General features: G+C 46.1%; 2 protein-coding genes across 2 annotated transcripts in view; one reads left to right on the top strand and one right to left on the bottom strand.

Moving 5' to 3' along the window:
- LOC143955528 (uncharacterized) overlaps positions 1-24,928 on the bottom strand; it is a 240,998-nt gene that overhangs the window by 98,562 nt on the left and 117,508 nt on the right. The window lies entirely within an intron of this gene.
- On the top strand, positions 2,399-7,695 carry LOC143955639 (uncharacterized). Its single transcript, XM_077465740.1, has 5 exons — positions 2,399-2,529; positions 2,663-2,860; positions 2,941-3,138; positions 3,294-3,429; positions 4,216-7,695. The coding sequence occupies exons 1-5, from the start codon at positions 2,476-2,478 to the stop codon at positions 5,721-5,723; spliced, it is 2,094 nt and encodes a 697-aa protein (XP_077321866.1). The 5' UTR covers positions 2,399-2,475; the 3' UTR covers positions 5,724-7,695.

The following is a 24,928-nucleotide window of genomic DNA, read 5'->3' as shown; positions in this document are numbered from 1 at the left end:
CATGCATTTTGTGCAAAAAAAATAAAGCACACGGAACTGCATCTGGTGTGAACTGGCCCCAAGCAAGCTACCTGGTTCCGTTCCAACAGACTTCTATTGGGAATGCTCATATCGTTACCTCTACTAGCAATAACTTAACCCTTCCCCATTCTATCACATGGCGATAAAAACCTAGCTGGGTCAAAATCAAGATTATTATTTTTATTTTTTTTATATGGCCAAGGGATGATTAAGGCACACTGCCACCAAATATGTATTAAGGATCCAATGTAACACATGCATATCCACTTACCCATGCCCGGATCAGAGCGGTGATCTCCGTGTGTCACGGAGCTGTGCATTGAACTGCCTGGGCGGCTGCAGTAACAATGTCCCGCCTCCTGTAATCGCGTCACGCTGATTCAATGTCCCGCCATTGGATCAGTGTACCGTCTGTCACAGGAGGCGGGACATTGTTACATTGTTACTGCAGCCGCCCAGGCAATTCAATGCACAGCTCCGTGACACACGGAGATCACCGCAGCGTCGGGCGGGAGGAAAGGAGGAGGGAGGACGGAGGACTGGGGACGAGCCAGGAAAACACCCGTGCAATGGGCGGCACCAGGGGGCGGAGCCCCGCACAGGCCCCCGTCCCCATTTTCGGACCCATTATCGGCAAGATTTTCCTTTCGGCAATTTGCCGAAAACACCATTTTCGCCCGATATGTTTCGGCGGCCGAAATTTCGGTGCATCCCTAGTAATTTTACCCCTTCACTGATTTGCACTGATGAGGCAGCACTAATATGCAGCACTGATGGGTGGCACTGAAAGGGAGCACTGACTGGCATCACTGATGGGCACCGTTGGGGGGGGGGCTTCACTGATAATCAGTGCCCTGATTATTTGTACAGGTCTCCCCTATGAGGAAATGCCTCTGATTGTCTCTCCTCTCCTCACACGCTAACAAGTGTAAGGAAATGAGAGCCAATAACCGGCATTTCCTTGTTTTAGATGTGATCAGCTGTGATTGGACACAGCTGATCACATGGGTAAAGAGCCACGTCATCAGCTCTTTACCGAGATCGGGGATGCGCCGTGTCCCAATGACACATTTAGTCTTCATCAGAGTTGTGAAGGAGAGGTAACGGTTTACCTTCCAGGGAATACTTTATTTGGGAGGCCAAAGGGTACGAGGCCCCGAACACAAAGTGAATACTAAACTGAATGTCCCTCTGTGTGTAATACCACTGGGGACCGTTCTTCCATGATAGAGACCCTCATATTATCCCCCATACACCCCCATACACCCCCATCCTAATATTATACAACCAGTACAGTCCAGATCACTCTCTGTTATCAATTTTTGGTCTACAGGAAATCTGCATCGATCACATGATCAATGGGGATGGAGGAGGACCGGAGTCACATGACTGAGAGGATACTAAACCTCACCCTGGAGATCATCTACCTGCTGACCGGGGAGGTGAGGAGGATTCTGGGAGGTCATATGACATCACTCTTATCTCTATTAATAAAACACAGACCTGACCGGAGAGGTGAGGAGGATTCTGGGAGGTCACATGACATCACTCTTATCTCTATTAATAAAACACAGACCTGACCGGAGAGGTGAGGAGGATTCTGGGAGGTCACATGACATCACTCTTATCTCTATTAATAAAACACAGACCTGACCGGAGAGGTGAGGAGGATTCTGGGAGGTCACATGACATCACTCTTATCTCTATTAATAAAACACAGACCTGACCGGAGAGGTGAGGAGGATTCTGGGAGGTCACATGACATCACTCTTATCTCTATTAATAAAAACACAGACCTGACAGGAGAGGTGAGGAGGATTCTGGGAGGTCACATGACATCACTCTTATCTCTATTAATAAAAACACAGACCTGACCGGAGAGGTGAGGAGGATTCTGGGAGGTCACATGACATCACTTATCTCTATTAATAAAAACACAGACCTGACCGGAGAGGTGAGGAGGATTCTGGGAGGTCACATGACATCACTCTTATCTCTATTAATAAAACACAGACCTGACCGGAGAGGTGAGGAGGATTCTGGGAGGTCACATGACATCACTCTTATCTCTATTAATAAAAACACAGACCTGACCGGAGAGGTGAGGAGGATTCTGGGAGGTCACATGACATCACTTATCTCTATTAATAAAAACACAGACCTGACCGGAGAGGTGAGGAGGATTCTGGGAGGTCACATGACATCACTCTTATCTCTATTAATAAAACACAGACCTGACCGGAGAGGTGAGGAGGATTCTGGGACGTCACATGGCATCACTCTTATCTCTATTAATAAAACACAGACCTGACCGGAGAGGTGAGGAGGATTCTGGGATTCTAACATGATGTTCCTATTGGTTCCCCAATACAGAGATTTCCTCTTGTGAAGTCCAGTGATCATATAACCATCACAGTGCCTCCATGTGACTCCCTAAAACCTGAGAGACACAACATGGAGAAGATTCTAGAAGTCACCAAGAAGATGATGGAGCTGCTGACAGGAGAGGTGAGGAGGATTCTGGGAATTCTGGGACATTATCCAGTAACAGACAAGGGATGTGTCTGGATGGTGACTGTATCATTGTGTGTGTCAGGTTCCTATAAGGTGTCAGGATGTCACTGTCTATTTCCCTATGTAGGAGTATTTAGAAGGACACAAGGATCTTATTATTGTTAAAGAGGAGGATGAGGAGTATGGAGTGATGGAGGAGCTTTCCAAAGGACACAATGATATGATGGAGCCACCAAATTTCATCAACCCACCAGAGAGATGTCCCCGTCCTCTGTATTCCCGGGATTCCACACAGGAAGGTCACACCATCCCCCACCATCATCAGGTAGATGAGGAACAATTATTGGTAATTACGATTTATACACAAGTGTCTTCGTCACATTGAATATCTTATCATATATTCAGAATATAAACCTCGGGGATTATAATATTGTTGTTACTGAAGAGTATAAAGAGGAGGATGAAGAGTATGGTGTGATGGAGGAACTTTCAGATGGACACAAGGGAATAATGAAGCCATCTGGTAACTGGAACCCACCAGAGAGATGTCCCCGTCCTCTGGATTCCACACAGGAAGGTCACACCATCCCCCACCATCATCAGGTAGGTGGAGTTGAGGGTCGGGAACATAAAGTGATTGAACACTCTGACATGTGGAGATGATGTGTGGACTCTACAAGATGATATTTTCTATGTGATCTCACATCATAAATACTTCTATGTTACAGATGTTATTTTCTGCCATTCTGTTGGTTTAGGATGAAGATCTGATGAACATGAAAGTTGAGGGTGAAGTAGAAGAGACGTATGTGAGGGATGATCAGCAATATACGGAGGAGGCTGGAATGACGAGGACATTCATAGAGGAGGACACTCCTACAGAGATCAGCACAGGTGACCCATCATATATTCTTCTCTTATCTCTGCTCTGTTACTGCTCACTGATTGGTCCAGAGTAGGGCGGGGGCTGAGTGATATCAGCCAATAATAGGTTGGTAGTGGTCCCTCCCTGTACTGATACCCTATTTGTGGTTCAGCTGGCAGTATTAGGTGGATGATGGTCCCCTCCCTGTACTGATACCCTATTTGGGGTTCAGCTGGCAGTATTTGGTTGTGGGTCACCCCTAGTTACAGTAGCACAGATATGATAACACAGATTGAGACTTTCTTCGGTTGGTTCCTCTTCTTCCGGAAGACTTATAGCGAAATATTACCATAAAACTCTATTACCAGTCTTGTTGGGATGATAAGTAAGGAGTAACATGAAGACTCAAACGCTTATCTTTTAAGGAGTAAATCCTGCTGCAAGCTCTCTCCAGTGCTGCATATCACCAGAAGCCTCGGCCTGTGGTCACTTGTTCTTTGGTAAAGGGTCTGCAGGTCTGAACGTTGACCCTCTTGTCTATCAGAGATCACATGACCCAGTGCCTAGGCTTGTGGTTGTGTGAAGAGCATGGACCTCCCAGCCCCCATTGGTTCCTGCTCTTCTGACAAGGCTGTGTAAATGTAGAAGTGATCTGGGAGGAGGACCAAAGGACTGAAGAGGGGGGAAAAGTCCCGGCTGGTTGGGACCTCCACAGAGAACATCTCCTCACTCATATCTACCTGATCCAGATGGGATCTTGATGGAAGTGAACTAACCCTCTCATATCTATTGATGATGTTTTTATATTTTTCCAGGACACGCCATGGAGAAACCCTCAAAGGATCGTCTCCCTTTATCTCCTTTATCTCCAGGTTGTAGAATGGAAGATGAGGACATCACAGGAGATTGTGGAGGAGAAAAGACAATGATCTCCACTATGGATGGTGGACTTCACAGTGTGGATAGACCACGGAGTCCCTCCGACTCCGAGCAACCTCGTACTGTGAGGGATGGTGCTGGGATTCAGGGGGAGGGGAAGTTTTCCTGTCCTGAGTGCGGGAAATGTTTTTCAGAGAAGTTCTATCTTACCAGACATAAAATAACGCACACAAGCGAAAAGCCGTATGTCTGCCCCAAGTGCGGAAAACGTTATAAACGGAAATCGGACCTCGTTATACATCAGAGGTTTCACACGGGGGAGAAGCTGCATTCCTGCCCCGAGTGCGAGAAATGTTTTTCACGGAGATCCGAACTTGCTGAACACCAAAGATCTCACAATGGGGAAATCCCATATTCCTGCTCAGAGTGCGGGAAAATATTTTCCCGTAGAAATGGTCTTTTCAGACATCAGAGATTGCACACTGGAGAGAAGTTACATTTCTGCCCGGACTGCGGCAAATGTTTTCCATCAAGATCGGACCTTGTTACACACCAAAGATCCCACACAGGTGAGAAACCGTATTCCTGTCCTGAGTGCGGGAAATGTTTTTCACAGAAGTCCCATCTTTCCATACATCAGAGATCTCACACGGGAGAGAAGCCATATACCTGCCCCGAGTGCGGGAAACGTTTCTCACAGAATTCCAATCTTACTGCACATCAGAAATGCCACACGCGGGAAAAACTTTCTGATCTCGAAAATGGGAAATGTACCCCACAGAAATCAGAACTGGTTCAACCAGTGGAGAAGCCGTATGGTTGCTCCGAGTGCGGGAAGTGTTATATGCGGAAATCAGACCTTGATCGCCATCAAAGATCTCACACAGGAGTGAAACCATATTCCTGCCAAGAGTGCGGGAAATGCTTTTCAGAGAAGTCCAGTCTTACTGCACATCAGACATGCCACACACAAGAAATGCCCTATTCCTGCCCTGAGTGCGGGAAATGTTTTTCACAGAAGTCCCACCTTACCAAACATCAGAGAACACATATGGAGAAGACGCATGCTTGTTCTGAGTGTGGGAAGTGTTTTTCCAGAAAGTTTTTGCTGACCGTGCATCAGAGAACTCACACGGGGGAGAAGCCGTATCCCTGCCCTGAGTGCGGGAAATGTTATACGAGAAAATTTGACCTTGTTGTACATCGAAGATCTCACACAGGAGAAAAGCCATATCCCTGCCCTGAGTGCGGGAAATGTTTTTCGCGGAAGCCCAGTCTTGCTGAGCATCAGATCTGCCACACGCAGGAAAAGCTTTATTCCTGCTCTGAGTGCGGGAAGTGTTTTAGACAGAAGTCTTGTCTTGCCAAGCATCAGAGAATCCACATCGGGGGGAGAAGCCGCATGCCTGCCCCGAGTGCGGGAAATGTTATACACGGAAGTTAGACCTTTGTCACACATCAGAGGTCTCACATGGGGGGAGAAGCCGTATTCCTGCTCCGAGTGTGGGAAATGTAATACACGGAAGTTCGACCTTGTCACACATCAGAGGTATCACACGGGGGGGAGAAGCCGCATGCCTGCCCCGAGTGCGGGAAATGTTATACACGGAAGTTAGAGCTTGTCACACATCAGAGGTCTCACACAGGGGGAGAAGCCGTATTCCTGCTCCGAGTGCGGGAAATGTTATACACGGAAGTTCGACCTTGTCACACATCAGAGGTCTCACATGGGGGGAGAAGCCGTATTCCTGCTCCGAGTGCGGGAAATGTTATACACGGAAGTTAGAGCTTGTCACACATCAGAGGTATCACACGGGGGGGAGAAGCCGCATGCCTGCCCCGAGTGTGGGAAATGTTATACACGGAAGTTCGACCTTGTCACACATCAGAGGTCTCACACAGGGGGAGAAGCCGTATTCCTGCTCCGAGTGTGGGAAATGTAATACACGGAAGTTCGACCTTGTCACACATCAGAGGTATCACACGGGGGGGAGAAGCCGCATGCCTGCCCCGAGTGCGGGAAATGTTATACACGGAAGTTAGAGCTTGTCACACATCAGAGGTCTCACACGGGGGGAGAAGCCATATTCCTGCTCCGAGTGTGGGAAATGTTATACACGGGAAGTTCAACCTTGTCACACATCAGAGGTCCCACACAGGGGGAGAAGCCATATTCCTGCTCCGAGTGTGGGAAATGTTATACACGGGAAGTTCAACCTTGTCACACATCAGAGGTCCCACACAGGGGGAGAAGCCATATTCCTGCCCCGAGTGCGGGAAATGTTATACACGGAAGTTAGAGCTTGTCACACATCAGAGGTCTCACACGGGGGACAGTACAGAAAACAATTAGCCCAATTTTATTTTTTTCTATTGTGAAAGATGATGATATTAAACAAAATGAATACGTAAATAATTTGACTTCATTAATTAACAAGTATAGTTATACAATGTTATACAGAACTGGAATTTCTGGTGATTGATATTTCTCACACGCATCTACACCGCAATGGAACAATACCGTATATACTGGAGTATAGGCCGACCCGAATATAAGCCGAGGCCCCCAATTTACCACAAAAAAACTGGGAAACTTATTGACTCGTGTATAAGCCGAGGGTGAGACATGCCTGTCCATCCCTGTGTGTCCGTCCATCCCTGTGTGTCCGTCCATCCCTGTGTGTCCGTCCATCCCTGTGTGTCCGTCCATCCCTGTGTGTCCGTCCATCCCTGTGTGTCCATCCCTGTGTGTCCGTCCATCCCTGTGTGTCCATCCCTGTGTGTCCGTCCATCCCTGTGTGTCCATCCCTGTGTGTCCGTCCATCCCTGTGTGTCCGTCCATCCCTGTGTGTCCATCCCTGTGTGTCCGTCCATCCCTGTGTGTCCATCCCTGTGTGTCCGTCCATCCCTGTGTGTCCATCCCTGTGTGTCCGTCCATCCCTGTGTGTCCGTCCATCCCTGTGTGTCCGTCCATCCCTGTGTGTCCGTCCATCCCTGTGTGTCCATCCCTGTGTGTCTGTCCATCCCTGTGTGTCCATCCCTGTGTGTCCGTCCATCCCTGTGTGTCCATCCCTGTGTGTCTGTCCATCCCTGTGTGTCCATCCCTGTGTGTCCGTCCATCCCTGTGTGTCCATCCCTGTGTGTCTGTCCATCCCTGTGTGTCCGTCCATCCCTGTGTGTCCGTCCATCCCTGTGTGTTCGTCCATCCCTGTGTGTCCGTCCATCCCTGTGTGTCCGTCCATCCCTGTGTGTCCATCCCTGTGTGTCCGTCCATCCCTGTGTGTCCGTCCATTCCTGTGTGTCCGTCCATCCCTGTGTGTCCGTCCATCCCTGTGTGTCCGTCCATCCCTGTGTGTCCGTCCATTCCTGTGTGTCCGTCCATCCCTGTGTGTGCAGCCTTGTGTGTCCAGCCTACCTGCGTCCCGAGCCTGCGTCCCGCCTGTGTCCCGAGCCTGTGTGCTTCTGCCATGCCAGGATCGCCGCTCTTCTCGTCTGACAGACAGCGTCGGCGCCTCGGCGGCCATTCCACTGTTCAAAAGTCGCGCCTCCGTCTGTGATAGGCGGAACACTCAATTTCCCAGCAGTCTGTGTTCCGCCTATCACGGACATCCTTTCATCCTCGTCCGTAGTATGAGGATGAGCGGATGTCCGTGATAGGCGGACCACTGACTGCTGGGAAATTGAGTGTTCCGCCTATGACAGACAGGGAGGCGCGGCTTTTGAATAGTAGAATGGCCGCCGTCTGTCTGCTCGACACGCTGATCGGGCAGGCAGATGGCGATGACTCGAGTATAAGCCAAGGGGGGCACTTTCAGCCTCAAAAAAGAGGCTGAAAATCTCGGCTTATACTCGAGTATATACGGTATTTCCTAATAAATTACAAATAACTCAGGGGAGCCCAAATCGTTCTGTTCGAAAAATATGTGCGGTAATCGCTCTCTTACTTCCAAGAACACGATATCCCCTTGTCGCTCAGGGAAACAGTCCTCTGAATTTCTCCGGCTGGAAGGAATCCAAAGTACGTCAACAGATGGATATTGCCAATTTGAAAGAAATATTAATGTAACAGAGCTTACTAAAATTGAATGGGGGCAATAATACTATCACCGGGACCCCAGAAATTTAAAGAGATGTTATACAAGTTTGTGTCTGAATTTCCCCAAACACGGCTTCGATAATACACAGCCTAGACAATCAATATGGGCAAATGATAATGATAAATCACCCTACACACTGTATATGATAATGTCAACACAAACTATAAACTACAATCCCTACAATTATCAGAGAAAAAGATAATTAACATTCGTTAGGCTTGTGCAATTCGTTTCGTAACTAATCGAAATTCGGCCGAATTTTGCATTTTTTGGACATTCGAATGCATCCGAATGTCCGAATAAAAAAATAACAGCTATGGAGTTATTTGTCCAATCCCAATGACTGCTCTAACCTTTACTCATTTACATAGGGAGCCCAGAGACTCTAGTCACCATCAACATGGGGTCAAGATGTTTTGCTAAAAAGGTTCCCAGTAGCTAGGCTTGTGCAATTTGTTTCGTAACGAATCGAAATTCGGCCGAATTTTGCATCTTTCGGACATTCGGATGCATCCGAATGTCCGAATAAAAAAATAACAAATTACAACGAATACGAAAGTAATATAACAAATGAATTCGAATGAATTCGACATGATTCGAAATTATTTCAACCGCATTCGAAATTATTTCAACTGCATTCGACATTATTCCAACCGCATTCAAAAATATTTTGTGACCCGACTTTAGGGCCATGTATCTCGGGGTCACTTGGTGCTAGACACTTCAAATTTGGATATGTTGTAGTGCTAGTACCATTGTGTTTGCATACCAAATGTGGGGTTTCTAGCTATAAGTGACCCCGAGATATGTGGCCCCAAAATCAGGTCGCAAAATGTCATTCTCTGCTCTAATAACTAATAACATTTTGCGACCCGATTTTGAGGCCACATATCTCGGGGTCACTTATAGCTAGAAACCCAAAGTTTGGTATGCAAACACAATAATACTAGCACGACAACATATCCAAATTTGAAGTGTCTAGCACCAAGTGACCCCGAGATACATGGCCCTAAAGTCGGGTCACAAAATATTTTCGAATGCGGTTGAAATAATGTCGAATCATGTTGAAATCATTTCAACATGATTCGACATTATTTCAACTGCATTCGAAATGATTTCAACCGCATTCGAAAATATTTTGTGACCCGAATTTAGGGCCATGTATCTCGGGGTCACTTGGGGCTAGACACTTCAAATTTGGATATGTTGTAGTGCTAGTATTATTGTGTTTGTATACCAAATTTGGGGTTTCTAGCTATAAGTGACCCCGAGATATGTGGCCCCAAAATTGGGTCGCAAAATGTTATTAGAGCAAAGAATGACATTTTGCGACCCGATTTTGGGGCCACATATCTCGGGGTCACTTATAGCTAGAAACCCCAAATTTGGTATGCGAACACAATAGTACTAGCACTACAACATATCCAAATTTGAAGTGTCTAGCCCCAAGTGACCCCGAGATACATGGCCCTAAAGTCGGGTCACAAAATATTTTCGAATGCGGTTGAAATAATGTCGAATCATGTTGAAATCATTTCGAATCCGGTAGAAATATTTTCGAATTTGGTTGAAATATTTTCGAATGTGGCCGATTTTTCGAATTCGGTAGAAAACTAAACGAAATCCGAAAACGAATTTAAGGAAGTTAACGAATATAACTAAACGAAATTAATGAATTAACGAATTAAAACGAAACTAAACGTTTTGCACATGTCTAATATTCGTATGGTCTGTATCTTATCAACAGTTTAAAAGGGGAAGATGTCCGCCAACATCTAAGTACATCGAGTGGTTCCAGTCACGAGGTCCAGCAAGATGGGGAATGGTCAAATATCATCAGGCTTATTGATCGTCTAGAGGGGGTGTATCGGGCGTGTGGGTCTGTGATCACTCTCTATGGCCCTCACATCCTTTATACCATCTGGGACAATAAGCTCGAAAAATTATCATAAGCTCAGCCCAGAAGGTTTGGCTTATTCTCCATTGGTTTGGAGAACTTTAATGATTTACTTGGTCAGCTCAGGTGATATCCTCTTTGGCCACTAGGTGTGTATGAGGGCAGAAAATGTGTTCTAAACTATTTGTTAAAAGAAAAAATATATGTTTTATTTTATAATGGGAATTTTTCGAAATATATTCGGGCTTATGAATGAATATATATATATATATATAATATATAATTTTGTTCAGGGACCCCGGCGATTGGTACAAAATACAATACACTTAGTATAAATTTGATTAATTAATATCACACAAAATGTATGTTTATGTGGATAAATGCATGACTCCTGTGTTGTCCCAAGACAAATAGGTTTTGGGACAACACGTTATACGGGTATTTTCATGTAGATGCCGTCACGGTTTCTTATATCTTTACAACAATGATGGGCATCTAAACACAGTTCTTCATTTGTTCTACATCAAAATTTATATTTCTATCTTATGGCAGATTACTCATGGGGTCAGTGGATATATACTCTGAACTGCATTATATATACTACATGGACTTCACTATATACTCTGAACTGCATTATATATATACTACATGGACTTCACTATATACTCTGAGCTGCATTATATATACTACACTGTCTGCACTATATACTCTGAACTGTATTATATATAGTACAGTGACTGCACTATATACTGTGAACTGTACTATATATACTACACTGACTGCACTATATACACCAAACTTTATTATATATATTACACTGACTGCATTATATATTTTGAACTGCATTACATATACTATATGGACTGCACTATATACTCTGAACTGTATATATATACTGCACTGACTGACTGCACACTACCTGCCTAATCTCCATTCATTCACTATACTGTAAACAGCAGCCTTATATAGTGTGGGGCGTAGGCTTAGCCCCTGAGCTATGATTGGCCCGAAGGCACCCTGCCTTTGAACAATCATGGTTCTCACAGCACATCGCGCTATGATTGGCCAAAGCGTTCAGGTCAGGTGCATGCTTTGGCCAAACAGCAGCCGCCAATGCTCTGCGCTCATGCAGTGCATTATGGGGCGCTCCGCGGCTCTAGAATTTGACACGGACGCCCCATGTGTTTGTTTGTTCTACGAAAAACAAACGAACACCCGATGTTCTAGTTCGACTTGAACATCGGGAACCATCCCTAATGACCATGCGCCCCTCTTTCTGAACCATACCATACCAGGCCACGTACAGGTAAATGAAAGGAGCCGGCAACGCTGAACATCCGTATTCAGATTTTTTTTAGCTACAAGGTGGTGACAGTTAAAAACGGCATACGCGTTTCGCCCAATGGCCTTAGCCATACCATGCTACGTACAGGAAAATGTAAGGAGCCGGCAACTCTGAATTTCCATATTCAGATCTTAATTAGCTACATGGTGGTGACCAATACAAAATGCCATACTAGGCCACGGACAGGTAAATGTAAGGAGTCGGCAACTCTGAACATCCGTATTAAGATCTTAATTAGCTACATGGTAGTGACTGATAAAAACACCATACGTGATCCGGCCAATGGCCTTAGCCATACCAGGCCACGGACAGGAAAATGTAAGGAGCTGGCAACTCAGAACATCCGTATTCAGATCTTTATCAGCTACATGGTGGTGAGCAAATAAAAATGCCATACCAGGCCACTGACAGGAAAACGTAAGGAGCCGGCAACTCAGAACATCCATATTCAAATCTTTATTGGCTACAAGGTAGTGTCCAGTAAAAACACCACCATATGTGATTTGGCCAGTGGCCTTACAAATACCGGGCCACGAACAGGTAAATGTGAGGAGCCGGCAACTCAGAACACCTGTATTCAGATCTTTATTAGGTACAAGGTGGTGACAAATAGATACATCATATGCATTTCAGCCAATGGCCTTAGCCATACCAGGCCACGTACAGGTAAATGTAAGGAGCCGGCAACTCGGAACGTCCGTATTCAGATTTTTATTAGCTACAAAGTGGTGACAGATAAAAACAGCATAGGTGTTTGGGCCAATGGCCTTAGTTATACCAGGCCATGTGCCTTTAATAGACATGTGCAAAAGGAAAAAATTTGTTTCGTTTCGTTTTAATTCGTTAATTCATTAATTTCGTTTAGTTATATTCGTTAACTTCCTTAAATTCATTTTCGGATTTCGTTTAGTTTTCTACCGAATTCGAAAAATCGGCCACATTCGAAAATATTTCAACCAAATTCGAAAATATTTCTACCGAATTCGAAATGATTTCAACATGATTCGACATTATTTCAACCACATTCGAAAATATTTTGTGACCCGAATTTAGGGCCATGTATCTAGCGGTCACTTGGTGCTAGAAACTCCAAATTTGGATATGTTGTAGTTCTAGTACGATTGTGTTTGCATAACAAATTTGGGGTTTCTAGCTATAAGTGACCCCGAGATATGTGGCCCCAAAATCGGGTCGCAAAATCATGCTCTAATAACTAATAACATTTTACGACCCGATTTTGGGGCCACATATCTCGGGGTCACTTATAGCTAGAAACCCCAAATTTGGTATGCAAACACAATAGTACTAGCACTACAACATATCCCAATTTGAAGTGTCTAGCACCAAGTGACCACGAGATACATGGCCCTAAAGTCGGGTCACAAAATATTTTCGAATGTGGTTGAAATAATGTCAAATGCAGTTGAAATAATTTCGAATGCGGTTGAAATAATTTCGAATCATGTCGAATTCATTCGGTATATTTCTTTCGTATTCGTTGTAATTTGTTATTTTTTTTATTCGGACATTCGGATGCATCCGAATGTCCGAAAGATGCAAAATTCGGCCGAATTTCGATTCGTTACGAAACGAATTGCACAAGCCTAGCCTTTAATATGCGAAGGATACCTAGCTACTGGGAACCTTTTTAGCAAAACATCTTGACCCCATGTTGATGGTGACTAGAGTCTCTGGGCTCCCTATGTAAATGAGTAAAGGTTAGAGCAGTCATTGGGATTGGACAAGTAACTCCATAGCTGCACAAAAATATTGACCCCTTACTCATTCACGTGGGTTGGCTATATTGATGGCAAGTGGCCTGGTACAGTTGAGGAGGGGGGCCACATGCTGTCTCCCTTTCCTGGTTTAAATGGCTGCATGTATGGAATTCGGAGAGAAGAGAATTCTGCTTTTTTTGTGGAGGTCTCAAGTTCGGCTCATCAAAATTCGTAAATACCTGCTCTATATACAGCTCATTGATCACCAGGGAAATTCTGACGACCTATTGGCCTTCCATGGAGACTTCTTGCACCCAAGTGAGATCCAGACTTCCCTCTATGTATCCTCTACAGCAGTGGTCCTCAACCTGGGGGTTCGAATGATGATTTGCCAGGGGTCACCGAATCCTGGGATGTACCGCCCCCCACTGAGGAGTAATGCTGCATATACACGATCGGACTTTCCGTCAGACTTGGTCCGGCGGACCCAGGGGCGGACTGACAACTCATGGGGCCCCTGGGCAATAGGAGATTATGGGGCCCCGGTCAATAGGAGATTATGGGGCCCCCGGGCAATAGGAGATTATCGGGCCCCCGGGCAATAGAAGATTATGGGGCCACACAGTATACACACACATACAGTATACACACACAGTATACACACACATACAGTATACACAGACACACAGTATACACACAGAATACACATACACACACTGAAAAGGTACTGGAGAGGCAGCTATAATCTTGGTATTTTTAAAAAAACACAGATTTTTACATACTGTCCCTGGTTTTACTAAGGCTGGCAACCCTCATGGGGCCCCCTAGTGGCATGGGGCCCTCGGGCAGTGCCCGAGTGCCCCAATGGTCAGTCCGCCCCTGGGCGGACCGGAATCCGTTGGACAATTTGATCGTGTGTGTGGGCTCCAACTGACTTTTTTTTCCCCATAAATCCGAGGGACCTAGAAATAAAACATGTTTCAAATCTATCTGACGGACTCAAGTCCGATTGAATTAAAAATCGGGAAAACCGTTCGTCTGTGTGCTGACGGACCAAATACGACGCAGGGGCAGCTATTGGCTACTGGCTATTGAACTTCTTTGTTTAGTCCCATTTACGTCATCACGTTCAAAACGAATGAACTTTCGAACGGACTAAGCCCTTGTACACACGGTCGGAGATTCCGACAACCAAATCCGTCGGATTTTGTCCGACGGATTTTGTTTGAAACTGTTGTATACACACGGTCGGACGAAGTTGTCGGAAAATCCGATCGTTCAGAACGTGATGGCGTTATTTCGTTACGAAGGGACTACGTTCAGGCTAGTAGCCAATAGCTTTGGTGTAGGAATTTGATCTGAGCATGCGTGGCACTTTGTCCGATCGGAATTCTCCACACATGATCGGAGTATGTCCGATCGGATCATTTTGTCTGAAAATATTTCCGGCAAGTTGGAAAATTTGGTCCGACAGATATTCCGATGGAAATAGTCCGATGCAGACACCACACAGTCGGAATATCCGACAAAACGCTCTGATCGGACACATTCCGTCGGAATCTCCGATCGTGTGTACAAGGGCTTAGTCCGGGCGTGTGTGGCCAAGTCTGTTCGTTCAGAAAGTCCGTCGGACCTCCGCCGAAAGTCCGTTGGGAAGACCGTCGGACCTAGTCCATTGAAAAGTCAGTTGAAAAGTCCGGTTGTGTGTACGCGGCATAAGAGAAGGAATAAAAATAGAAAATACATGGAAGGGAGAGGAAAAGAGGGAGAGGAACAAAGACAAAGGGAGAGAAAGAATAAGAGAAAGACGGCTAGAGAGAGGGATGGGGGAAAAAATTTATCAGGATAGAGAGGGATAAAAGGGAAAGAAAGGAGAACAAAAAGAAAGTGGTACATCCTAAGCCAGGGATCCTCAAACTACGGCCCTCCAGCTGTTGCAGAACTACGCATCCCATGAGGCATTGTAAAACTCTGACATTCACACACATGACTAGGCATGATGGGAATTGTAGTTTCTGAACAACTGGAGGGCCATAGTTTGAAGACCCCTGTCCTAAGCCCTTGTACACACGGTCGGACATTCCGACAACCAAATCCGTCGGATTTTGTCCGAAACTTGTGTTGCATACACACGGTCGGACAAAGTTGTCGAAAAAATCCAATCGTAGGTAACGTGATGACGTTATTTCGTTACGACGGGACTACGTTCACGGCTAGTAGCCAATAGCTTTGGTCTAGGAATTTGATCTGAGCATGCGTGGCACTTTGTCCGATCGGAATTCTCTACACACAATTGGATAAAGTCCGATCGGATCATGTTGTCGGAAAGTTTTATAGCCCAGCTCTAAAATTCTGTCAGTTGGATATTCCCGACGGAAACAGTCCGATGGAGCCCACACACAGTCGGATTATCCGACAACACGGTCCGATCGGATATTTTCCATCTGAATGTCCGACCGTGTGTACAAGGGATAAAATGTACCATAAGGGATTTTAATACTGTACGAGTGGAAGGGACTCGGGGAGCGATAGGTTAGCGGCGCAAATTACTACTCTTGCCTTGGGTGCTGACAACCCACACTACGGAAATAATTTTACTGTTAGTGGTCTCCACAACGTGGGAAATTTTATCAAGGGGCCACGGCACTGGAAGGTTGAGAACCCCAGGCAGAATTGAAGAATGCCATGGATGGATCCCCTGGCTGGAGAAAAAGGCCCTCGGGGTGGAGGTGCATGAAACCATCCTGGCTGATTTTGTGAGCGTGAGACCTTCCCTAGCTAGCTGCATGGTTCCTGCTCCCCAGTGCTGCTTTCTGCCTTTGCAGGTATGCCTTTTGTATTGATGCTCCATCGGCTATCTTTGGTGCTGCTCCACATCTCAAGCCCTCTCAACTGAACTACTGGAGTTGCAACACTCAGGATTTTATTTCCCCACAGGTCAATGTGAGTAGGCTTGGCTGGAACTGCTGCCGCCACCATGAGGCTCCAAGTAGGCCCCTGAAGTTTGACTATCACATCTTTCCTTGCACCCTGGCTATACCATTTTCCTTTTCAGGGATCCTCTGCTATATTCTCTCCAATTCAACGTGGCTAATCCTCCATCACCACGTCCCGGGGAGCAGGCAGGACCATTTTTAAAGCAGGGCAAAAGGGGCAGCTGCCCTGGGCCCCATCATTATTGTGGGGCCCAAAGCAGCTGCCTCATACTTGCCAACTATCCCAGTTAAAATTCCCTTATCCCTTGAAGTTTTAGTCCTGTGCTGTGTCCCGATATCTCAGTGTGAAGTGATGTTACTAATTCTGCCGAGCTTTGCTCTAGATGATTCAGACTTTGCCACAGTGTACTGCCTCTTAACTAATCCCACCCCACTGCCACTGATCTAAATGCCCCCTCCCCCATCGCTGCCACTGATCCCAGGAGTCATAGGATTCCTAGGAGTTTTCTGTCTATTGATGGGTCCCCTCACCTCCCCAGTCAATGGTGTGCATGCAGTGGGGAGATGATGTGCTGTAACCACTAGTAACCAGTCATTGAGCGGTAAGGATATGCAGTAACCTCTAGGAACCAATCAGTGGGTGATGTAGATGTCCAGTAACCTCTATCAACCAAGCAGTGAGCGGTATTGATGTACAGTAATCTCTAGAAACCAATCAACAAGCAGAAGTCATGTGCTGTAACCTCTAGAAAATAAACAGTGACCCATAATATGTGCTGTAACCTCTAGCAGCCAGTCAGTGAGCGGTAATGATGCACTGTAACCTCTGTCAAAAAATAGCAATCGTTGCCTGATCTCATTCAGTAAACTGATTTTGAGTCTAGCTGCTATTTATTGTATGTCTCAATGTGGAGAGCGAAATTGCATGTAGGGGGGGGCCCAAGAAAATGTTTGCCCAGGGTCCAGTCAATATTAAAGATGGCCCTGGGAGCAGGAGCCATTTCCACCCTTTCCTCTCTGCTGGGGTTCTTTGTATCCATGTGCCAGAGGTGGGACAGGGGAAGGGGGGATCCCTGTCCCATATGTACTGGGGTATGGGGCTGTTCCTGCCTGCTCTACTCACATATAGGAAACTGTTGTCAGGTGCAGGGAAATCCAGTAGAGCCACATGCGATCTCAGCAGTCCAGATGGAATTAAAGCGGAGGTCCACCCTAAAGTGGACCTTCCGCTCATTGGAACCCCCCCCCCCTCCGGCGCCACAATTGGCACCTTTCAGGGGGGAGGGGGGGTGCAGGTACCTGTACAGTACAAGTATCTGCACCCACTTCCGGCGTAGATTCTGCAGAAGGTACGCCCCTTTCCGCAGAATCTACGCCCCTTTCCGAAGGTCCCCCGCTGCCTGCTGGGAAACACACGGATCCCAGAGACAGCGGGGGACCATCCTTATTGTGCAGCGCGACTTGCGCATTGCGCAGTAGGGAACCGGGAAATGAAGCCACAAGGCTCCACTTCCTGATTCCCATACCCAAGATGGCGGCGGCAGCACCCCGAGAGACGATCGAGAGATCGGCTCAGGGTGCCGACATCGCGAACGCGCTGGGCGGGTAAGTGTCATTATTTTAAAAGTCAGCAGCTGCAGTATTTGTAGCTGCTGGCTTTAAAAAAAAAAAAAAAAAATGGCGGACTCCCGCTTTAAGCCTTGTGTCTCCCTATGCGGTCGGCGTCCTGGTCCACAGGTTACTTCCGGAATTCGGTTCCACAGCGAGGCCTGGAACGCGGCCGGACAGTCAAAAAGAGCGCCGGAGTGCGGAGTTGAGCGTGGTGGCTGTACTGCCGTAAAACGACGCGTTTCTGAGCATGCACAGTAAACGCGCTCCTTTTTTACAGCTTGAAAAAGGAGCGTGCTTACTGTGCATGCTCAGAAACGCGTCGCTTTGCGGCAGTACAGCCACCACATTCAACTCTGCACTCCAGCCCTCCTTTTGACTGTCCGGCCACGTTCCAGGCCTCGCTGTGGAACCGAATCCTGGAAGTAACCTGTGGACCAGGACGCCGACCGCATAGGGAGACACAAGGCTTAATTCCATCTGGACTGCTGAGATCGCATGTGGCTCTACTGGATTTCCCTGCACCTGACAACAGTTTCCTATATGTGAGTGTTTTAATGCAATTTGTTATTAAATCTATAAAGACTTACTAAGAGGCGCCTGTTACATTTGGTGAGGAGGTGACCCACATCATCCATTCCACCACTGAGTCTTCTTTGGATGAAGACAGACATCAAAGGGCTTGTAAAACCACATGGGAAGGTTTTCTTCAAGGTTGATAGGTTTTATCAAGCACATTTTTCCCAAGCAGTGCCACAAAGATGCCAAAATTTGAGGTCAATTATGACTGAATACCAAAGATGCCAAAATGTGAGGTCAATTATGACTCAATACCAAAGATGCCAAAATTTGAGGTCAGTTATCACTGAATACCAAAGATGCCAACATTTGAGGTCAGTTATGACTTAATACCAAGGATGCCAAAATTTGAGGTCAGTTATGACTCAATACCAAAGATGCCAAAATTTGAGGTCAGTTATGACTCAATACCAAAGATGCCAAAATTTGAGGTCAGTTATGACTGAATACCAAAGATGCCAAAATTTGAGGCCAGTTATGACTCAATACCAAAGATGCCAAAATTTGAGGTCAATTATGACTGAATACCAAAGATGCCAAAATTTGAGGTCAGTTATGACTCAATACCAAAGATGCCAAAATTTGAGGTCAATTATGACTGAATACCAAAGATGCCAAAATTTGAGGCCAGTTATGACTCAATACCAAAGATGCCAAGATTTGAGGTCAGTTATGACTGAATACCAAAGATGCCAAAATTTGAGGTCAGTTATGACTCAATACCAAAGATGCCAAAATTTGAGGTCAATTATGACTGAATACCAAAGATGCCAAAATTTGAGGCCAGTTATGACTCCATACCAAAGATGCAAAAATTTGAGGTCAATTATCACTGAATACCAAAGATGACAAAATTTGAGGTCAGTTATCACTGAATACCAAAGATGCCAAAATTTGAGGTCAGTTATCACTGAATACCAAAGATGCCAAAATTTGAGGTCAGTTATCACTGAATACCAAAGATGCCAACATTTGAGGTCAATTATCACTGAATACCAAAGATGCCAAAATTTGAGGTCAATTATGACTCAATACCAAAGATGCCAAAATTTGAGTTCAATTATGACTGAATACCAAAGATGCCAAAATTTGAGGTCAATAATTACTGAATACCAAAGATGCCAAAATTTGAGGTCAATTATGACTGAATACCAAAGATGCCAAAATTTGAGGTCAGTTATGACTCAATACCAAAGATGCCAAAATTTGAGGTCAGTTATGTCTCAATACCAAAGATGCCAAAATTTGAGATCAATTATGACTTAATACCAAAGATGCCAAATTCCCTTCACTCATCCCGATCAGTAATATATTCCTATCCCCCCTTGGTGGAAGTGGAGATGACCCCATCTATAAGGATATACAGTACATACACACACCGCACAAGGCCATGTTCACACTACGAGATGTTTCTCGGGGCTGCAGTTCCTCTGATCTCCACAAGATGGCGACATCACTTCTACCAAGATAAAAAGTCTCTATGGAAGACAGGAAGTGATGTCACATACAGACAGGAAGTGATGTGAGGTATAAATAGGAAGTTTTGGGTGAAAGGTGAGTCGGGAGGAAGTAGAGAGGAGACATCACTGGAAGTGGCAGCAGAGGAGGTAATAAGATCTTATTTTCTATTTACACCCAGTAACCCCCCCCCCCCCCCCCGTCATGTCCGTCCTCTTCCTCCATAGTCACTGTGACGTCTTTTATCTCTAGCAGATGATGATACACACATATATAGTGTGGAAATGTTATTTTCTCGCAAGTTTATAAAACAAAGACATATATTTTCAAATCCACATCTAAATGAATTAGCCATCTTCTCGATCCAATAAAAGTGTTATAATCCGATAGTATGGACTAATGAGGTGAGAAGGTGATTGGTGGGAAAGGTGAAACATCTCAAAAATGAAGAGAATGTTTCCAAGCTGTAACTTTCCATACTGATCCCCAGTCTCAGATATTCATCCAAAAGTGTGATGAGTAGAGTCTCCGGAGTACACGGAGATCACAGGAATATGATTTTTGTATCGGGGTGAAGTTCAAAGTTTACTATTCAAATTAGGAAAGATGGGATGTGCCTAGGAGCAAATGATTCAGTTCACAACAGTCTCATACACGGCACCTCACAGCTCCTCCTCCCAATGTCCCTCCATCCGGAGCCAGAGAATCCTATGACATCACACTGACCTCACAGCTCCTCCTCCCAATGTCCCTCCATCCGGAGCCAGAGAATCCTATGACATCACACTGACCTCACAGCTCCTCCTCCCAATGTCCCTCCATCCGGAGCCAGAGAATCCTATGACATCACACTGACCTCACAGCTCCTCCTCCCAATGTCCCTCCATCCGGAGCCAGAGAATCCTATGACATCACACTGACCTCACAGCTCCTCCTCCCAATGTCCCTCCATCCGGAGTCAGAGAATCCTATGACATCACACTGACCTCACATCTCCTTCTCCCAATGTCCCTCCATCCAGAGTCAGAGAATCCTATGACATCACACTGACCTCACAGCTCCTCCTCCCAATGTCCCTCCATCCGGAGTCAGAGAATCCTATGACATCACACTGACCTCACAGCTCCTCCTCCCAATGTCCCTCCATCCGGAGCCAGAGAATCCTATGACATCACACTGACCTCACAGCTCCTCCTCCCAATGTCCCTCCATCCGGAGTCAGAGAATCCTATGACATCACACTGACCTCACATCTCCTTCTCCCAATGTCCCTCCATCCAGAGTCAGAGAATCCTATGACATCACACTGACCTCACAGCTCCTCCTCCCAATGTCCCTCCATCCGGAGTCAGAGAATCCTATGACATCACACTGACCTCACAGCTCCTCCTCCCAATGTCCCTCCATCCGGAGCCAGAGAATCCTATGACATCACACTGACCTCACAGCTCCTCCTCCCAATGTCCCTCCATCCGGAGTCAGAGAATCCTATGACATCACACTGACCTCACATCTCCTTCTCCCAATGTCCCTCCATCCAGAGTCAGAGAATCCTATGACATCACACTGACCTCACAGCTCCTCCTCCCAATGTCCCTCCATCCGGAGTCAGAGAATCCTATGACATCACACTGACCTCACAGCTCCTCCTCCCAATGTCCCTCCATCCGGAGCCAGAGAATCCTATGACATCACACTGACCTCACAGCTCCTCCTCCCAATGTCCCTCCATCCGGAGTCAGAGAATCCTATGACATCACACTGACCTCACAGCTCCTTCTCCCAATGTCCCTCCATCCAGAGCCAGAGAATCCTATGACATCACACTGACCTCACAGCTCCTCCTCCCAATGTCCCTCCATCCAGAGAATCCTATGACATCACACTGACCTCACAGCTCCTCCTCCCAATGTCCCTCCATCCAGAGCCAGAGAATCCTATGACATCACACTGACCTCACAGCTCCTCCTCCCAATGTCCCTCCATCCGGAGCCAGAGAATTCTATGACATCACACTGACCTCACAGCTCCTCCTCCCAATGTCCCTCCATCCGGAGTCAGAGAATCCTATGACATCACACTGACCTCACAGCTCCTCCTCCCAATGTCCCTCCATCCAGAGCCAGAGAATCCTATGACATCACACTGACCTCACAGCTCCTCCTCCCAATGTCCCTCCATCCGGAGCCAGAGAATTCTATGACATCACACTGACCTCACAGCTCCTCCTCCCAATGTCCCTCCATCCGGAGTCAGAGAATCCTATGACATCACACTGACCTCACAGCTCCTCCTCCCAATGTCCCTCCATCCGGAGCCAGAGAATCCTATGACATCACACTGACCTCACAGCTCCTCCTCCCAATGTCCCTCCATCCGGAGTCAGAGAATCCTATGACATCACACTGACCTCACAGCTCCTCCTCCCAATGTCCCTCCATCCGGAGCCAGAGAATCCTATGACATCACACTGACCTCACAGCTCCTCCTCCCAATGTCCCTCCATCCGGAGTCAGAGAATCCTATGACATCACACTGACCTCACAGCTCCTCCTCCCAATGTCCCTCCATCCGGAGTCAGAGAATCCTATGACATCACACTGACCTCACAGCTCCTCCTCCCAATGTCCCTCCATCCGGAGTCAGAGAATCCTATGACATCACACTGACCTCACACCTCCTTCTCCCAATGTCCCTCCATCCGGAGTCAGAGAATCCTATGACATCACACTGACCTCACAGCTCCTCCTCCCAATGTCCCTCCATCCGGAGTCAGAGAATCCTATGACATCACACTGACCTCACAGCTCCTCCTCCCAATGTCCCTCCATCCGGAGCCAGAGAATCCTATGACATCACACTGACCTCGCAGCTCCTCCTCCCAATGTCCCTCCATCCGGAGTCAGAGAATCCTATGACATCACACTGACCTCACAGCTCCTCCTCCCAATGTCCCTCCATCCGGAGTCAGAGAATCCTATGACATCACACTGACCTCACAGCTCCTCCTCCCAATGTCCCTCCATCCGGAGCCAGAGAATCCTATGACATCACACTGACCTCACAGCTCCTCCTCCCAATGTCCCTCCATCCAGAGCCAGAGAATCCTATGACATCACACTGACCCCGCAGCCCCTCCTCCCAATGTCCCTCCAGCCAGAGCATCCTATGACATCACACTGGCCTCACAGCTCTTCCTCCTTCCATCCAGAATTAGCATATCCTATGACATCACACTGACCTCACAAAAGTGCCTTAGGGCAAAACCGTTCAAGTGGTTAGAAGATCCTATTTATCATTCCACGTCCACAGATCCTCAGGAATAATAGCAAACACTCAACAGTTCAGAATAAAATTGTTCCCAAATTCATACTGACCTTCATATTACCTCCTGATATCCTCATTCTATTATTCTACAACCAATACCAATCCAGATAATTTTCTGTTATCAATGTTATCCGTCTACAGGGAAACCTTCATAGATGACTGCAGGAATGAGGATGGAGGAGGACTGGAGTCACATGACTGAGAGGATACTAAACCTCACCCTGGAGATCATCTACCTGCTGACCGGAGAGGTGAGAAGGATTATGGGAGGTCACATGACATCACTCTTATCTCTATTAATAAAACACAGACCTGACCGGAGAGGTGAGGAGGATTCTGGGAGGTCACATGACATCACTCTTATCTCTATTAATAAAACACAGACCTGACCGGAGAGGTGAGGAGGATTCTGGGAGGTCACATGACATCACTCTTATCTCTATTAATAAAACACAGACCTGACCGGAGAGGTGAGGAGGATTCTGGGAGGTCACATGACATCACTCTTATCTCTATTAATAAAACAAGAAGTTGAAGGTAAAGAAATAAAGCCTCACTGGATCTACTAATTACCAACAATAGAGACCTGATCACGGATGTGGAAATACGAGGCAATTTAGGGAACAGCGATCACAGGTCAATTGGCTTCAGTATAAATCACACAAATAGGAAACATAAGGGGAATACCAATCTTAGGAACAAAGAACGCAGAGGAGAGATGGGTTTGCTTTAGGAGCCTATTAAATAAGGGCATTAGCCATTGCATCCTATTGGGTAATAAATCTAAAAGAGCGAACGAAAGTCCTGGATGGCTTAACTCCAATGTAAACATGCATATAAAAGCAAAGGAGAAGGCCTTCAAAAATACAAGGTTGAGGGATCATCATCAGCATTCAGACTTTATAAAGAATGCAACAAGAAATGTAAGGGTGCAATAAGGACGGCTAAGATAGAACATGAAAGACACATAGCGGAGGAGAGCAAAAAAAAAATCCCAAGAAATTATTTAAGTATATAAACAGTAAAAAAGGAGGACAGACCATATTGGCCCCATAAAGGATGGGGAGATGGTGAAGGTATTGAATTTATTCTTCTCCTCAGTCTTCACGGGGAAATCGGGGGGCTTCAGTAACCAAAACTGCAGTGTTTATCCTCATGACACATCACAAGAAGCACCTCCATGGCTAACAGAGGACAGAATTAAAATTAGACTTGGGAAACTTAACATTAATAAATCACCGGGACCAGATGGCTTGCACCCGAGGGTACTTAGGGAACTCAGTCAAGTAATTGCCAGACCATTGTTCCTAATTTTTACTGACAGTCTACTGACTGGAATGGTAGCAGCTGATTGGAGAAAATGTAGCACCAATTTTTAAAAAGGGCCCAAAATACATCCCTGAGAATTACAAACCAGTTAGCCTAACATCAATAGTATGCAAGCTCTTGGAGGGGCTGATCAGGGACTATATACAAGATTTTAGTAACAAGAATGGTATCATTAGCAGTAATCAGCATGGATTCATGAAGAATCGTTCTTGCCAAACCAAGGTACTAACCTTCTATGAGGAGTTGAGCTGCCATCTAGATAAAGGAAGGCCCATAGACGTGGTGTATCTAGATAAAGGAAGGCCCGTAGATGTGATGTATCTGGATAAAGGAAGGCCCGTAGACGTGATGTATC

Source organism: Lithobates pipiens, unplaced genomic scaffold, assembly GCF_037356315.1.
Source record: "Lithobates pipiens isolate NorthernLeopardFrog02 unplaced genomic scaffold, aLitPip1_a1.2 Scaffold_35, whole genome shotgun sequence".
In the NCBI taxonomy this organism is placed as follows: Eukaryota; Metazoa; Chordata; class Amphibia; order Anura; family Ranidae; genus Lithobates; species Lithobates pipiens.
Note: the sequence above shows the minus strand (reverse complement) of the source record. Positions and strands in the feature narration are given on the sequence as shown.

Bases quoted from the DNA above. Each gene is read 5' to 3' on its own strand.
- LOC143955639 (XM_077465740.1), top strand. From the start codon at position 2,476: ATGGAGAAGATTCTAGAAGTCACCAAGAAGATGATGGAGCTGCTGACA. The intron at 2,530-2,662 runs GTGAGGAGGATT...TTCCCTATGTAG, and splicing joins TGGAGCTGCTGACAGGAGAG to GAGTATTTAGAAGGACACAA. The intron at 2,861-2,940 runs GTAGATGAGGAA...TCATATATTCAG, and splicing joins CCATCCCCCACCATCATCAG to AATATAAACCTCGGGGATTA.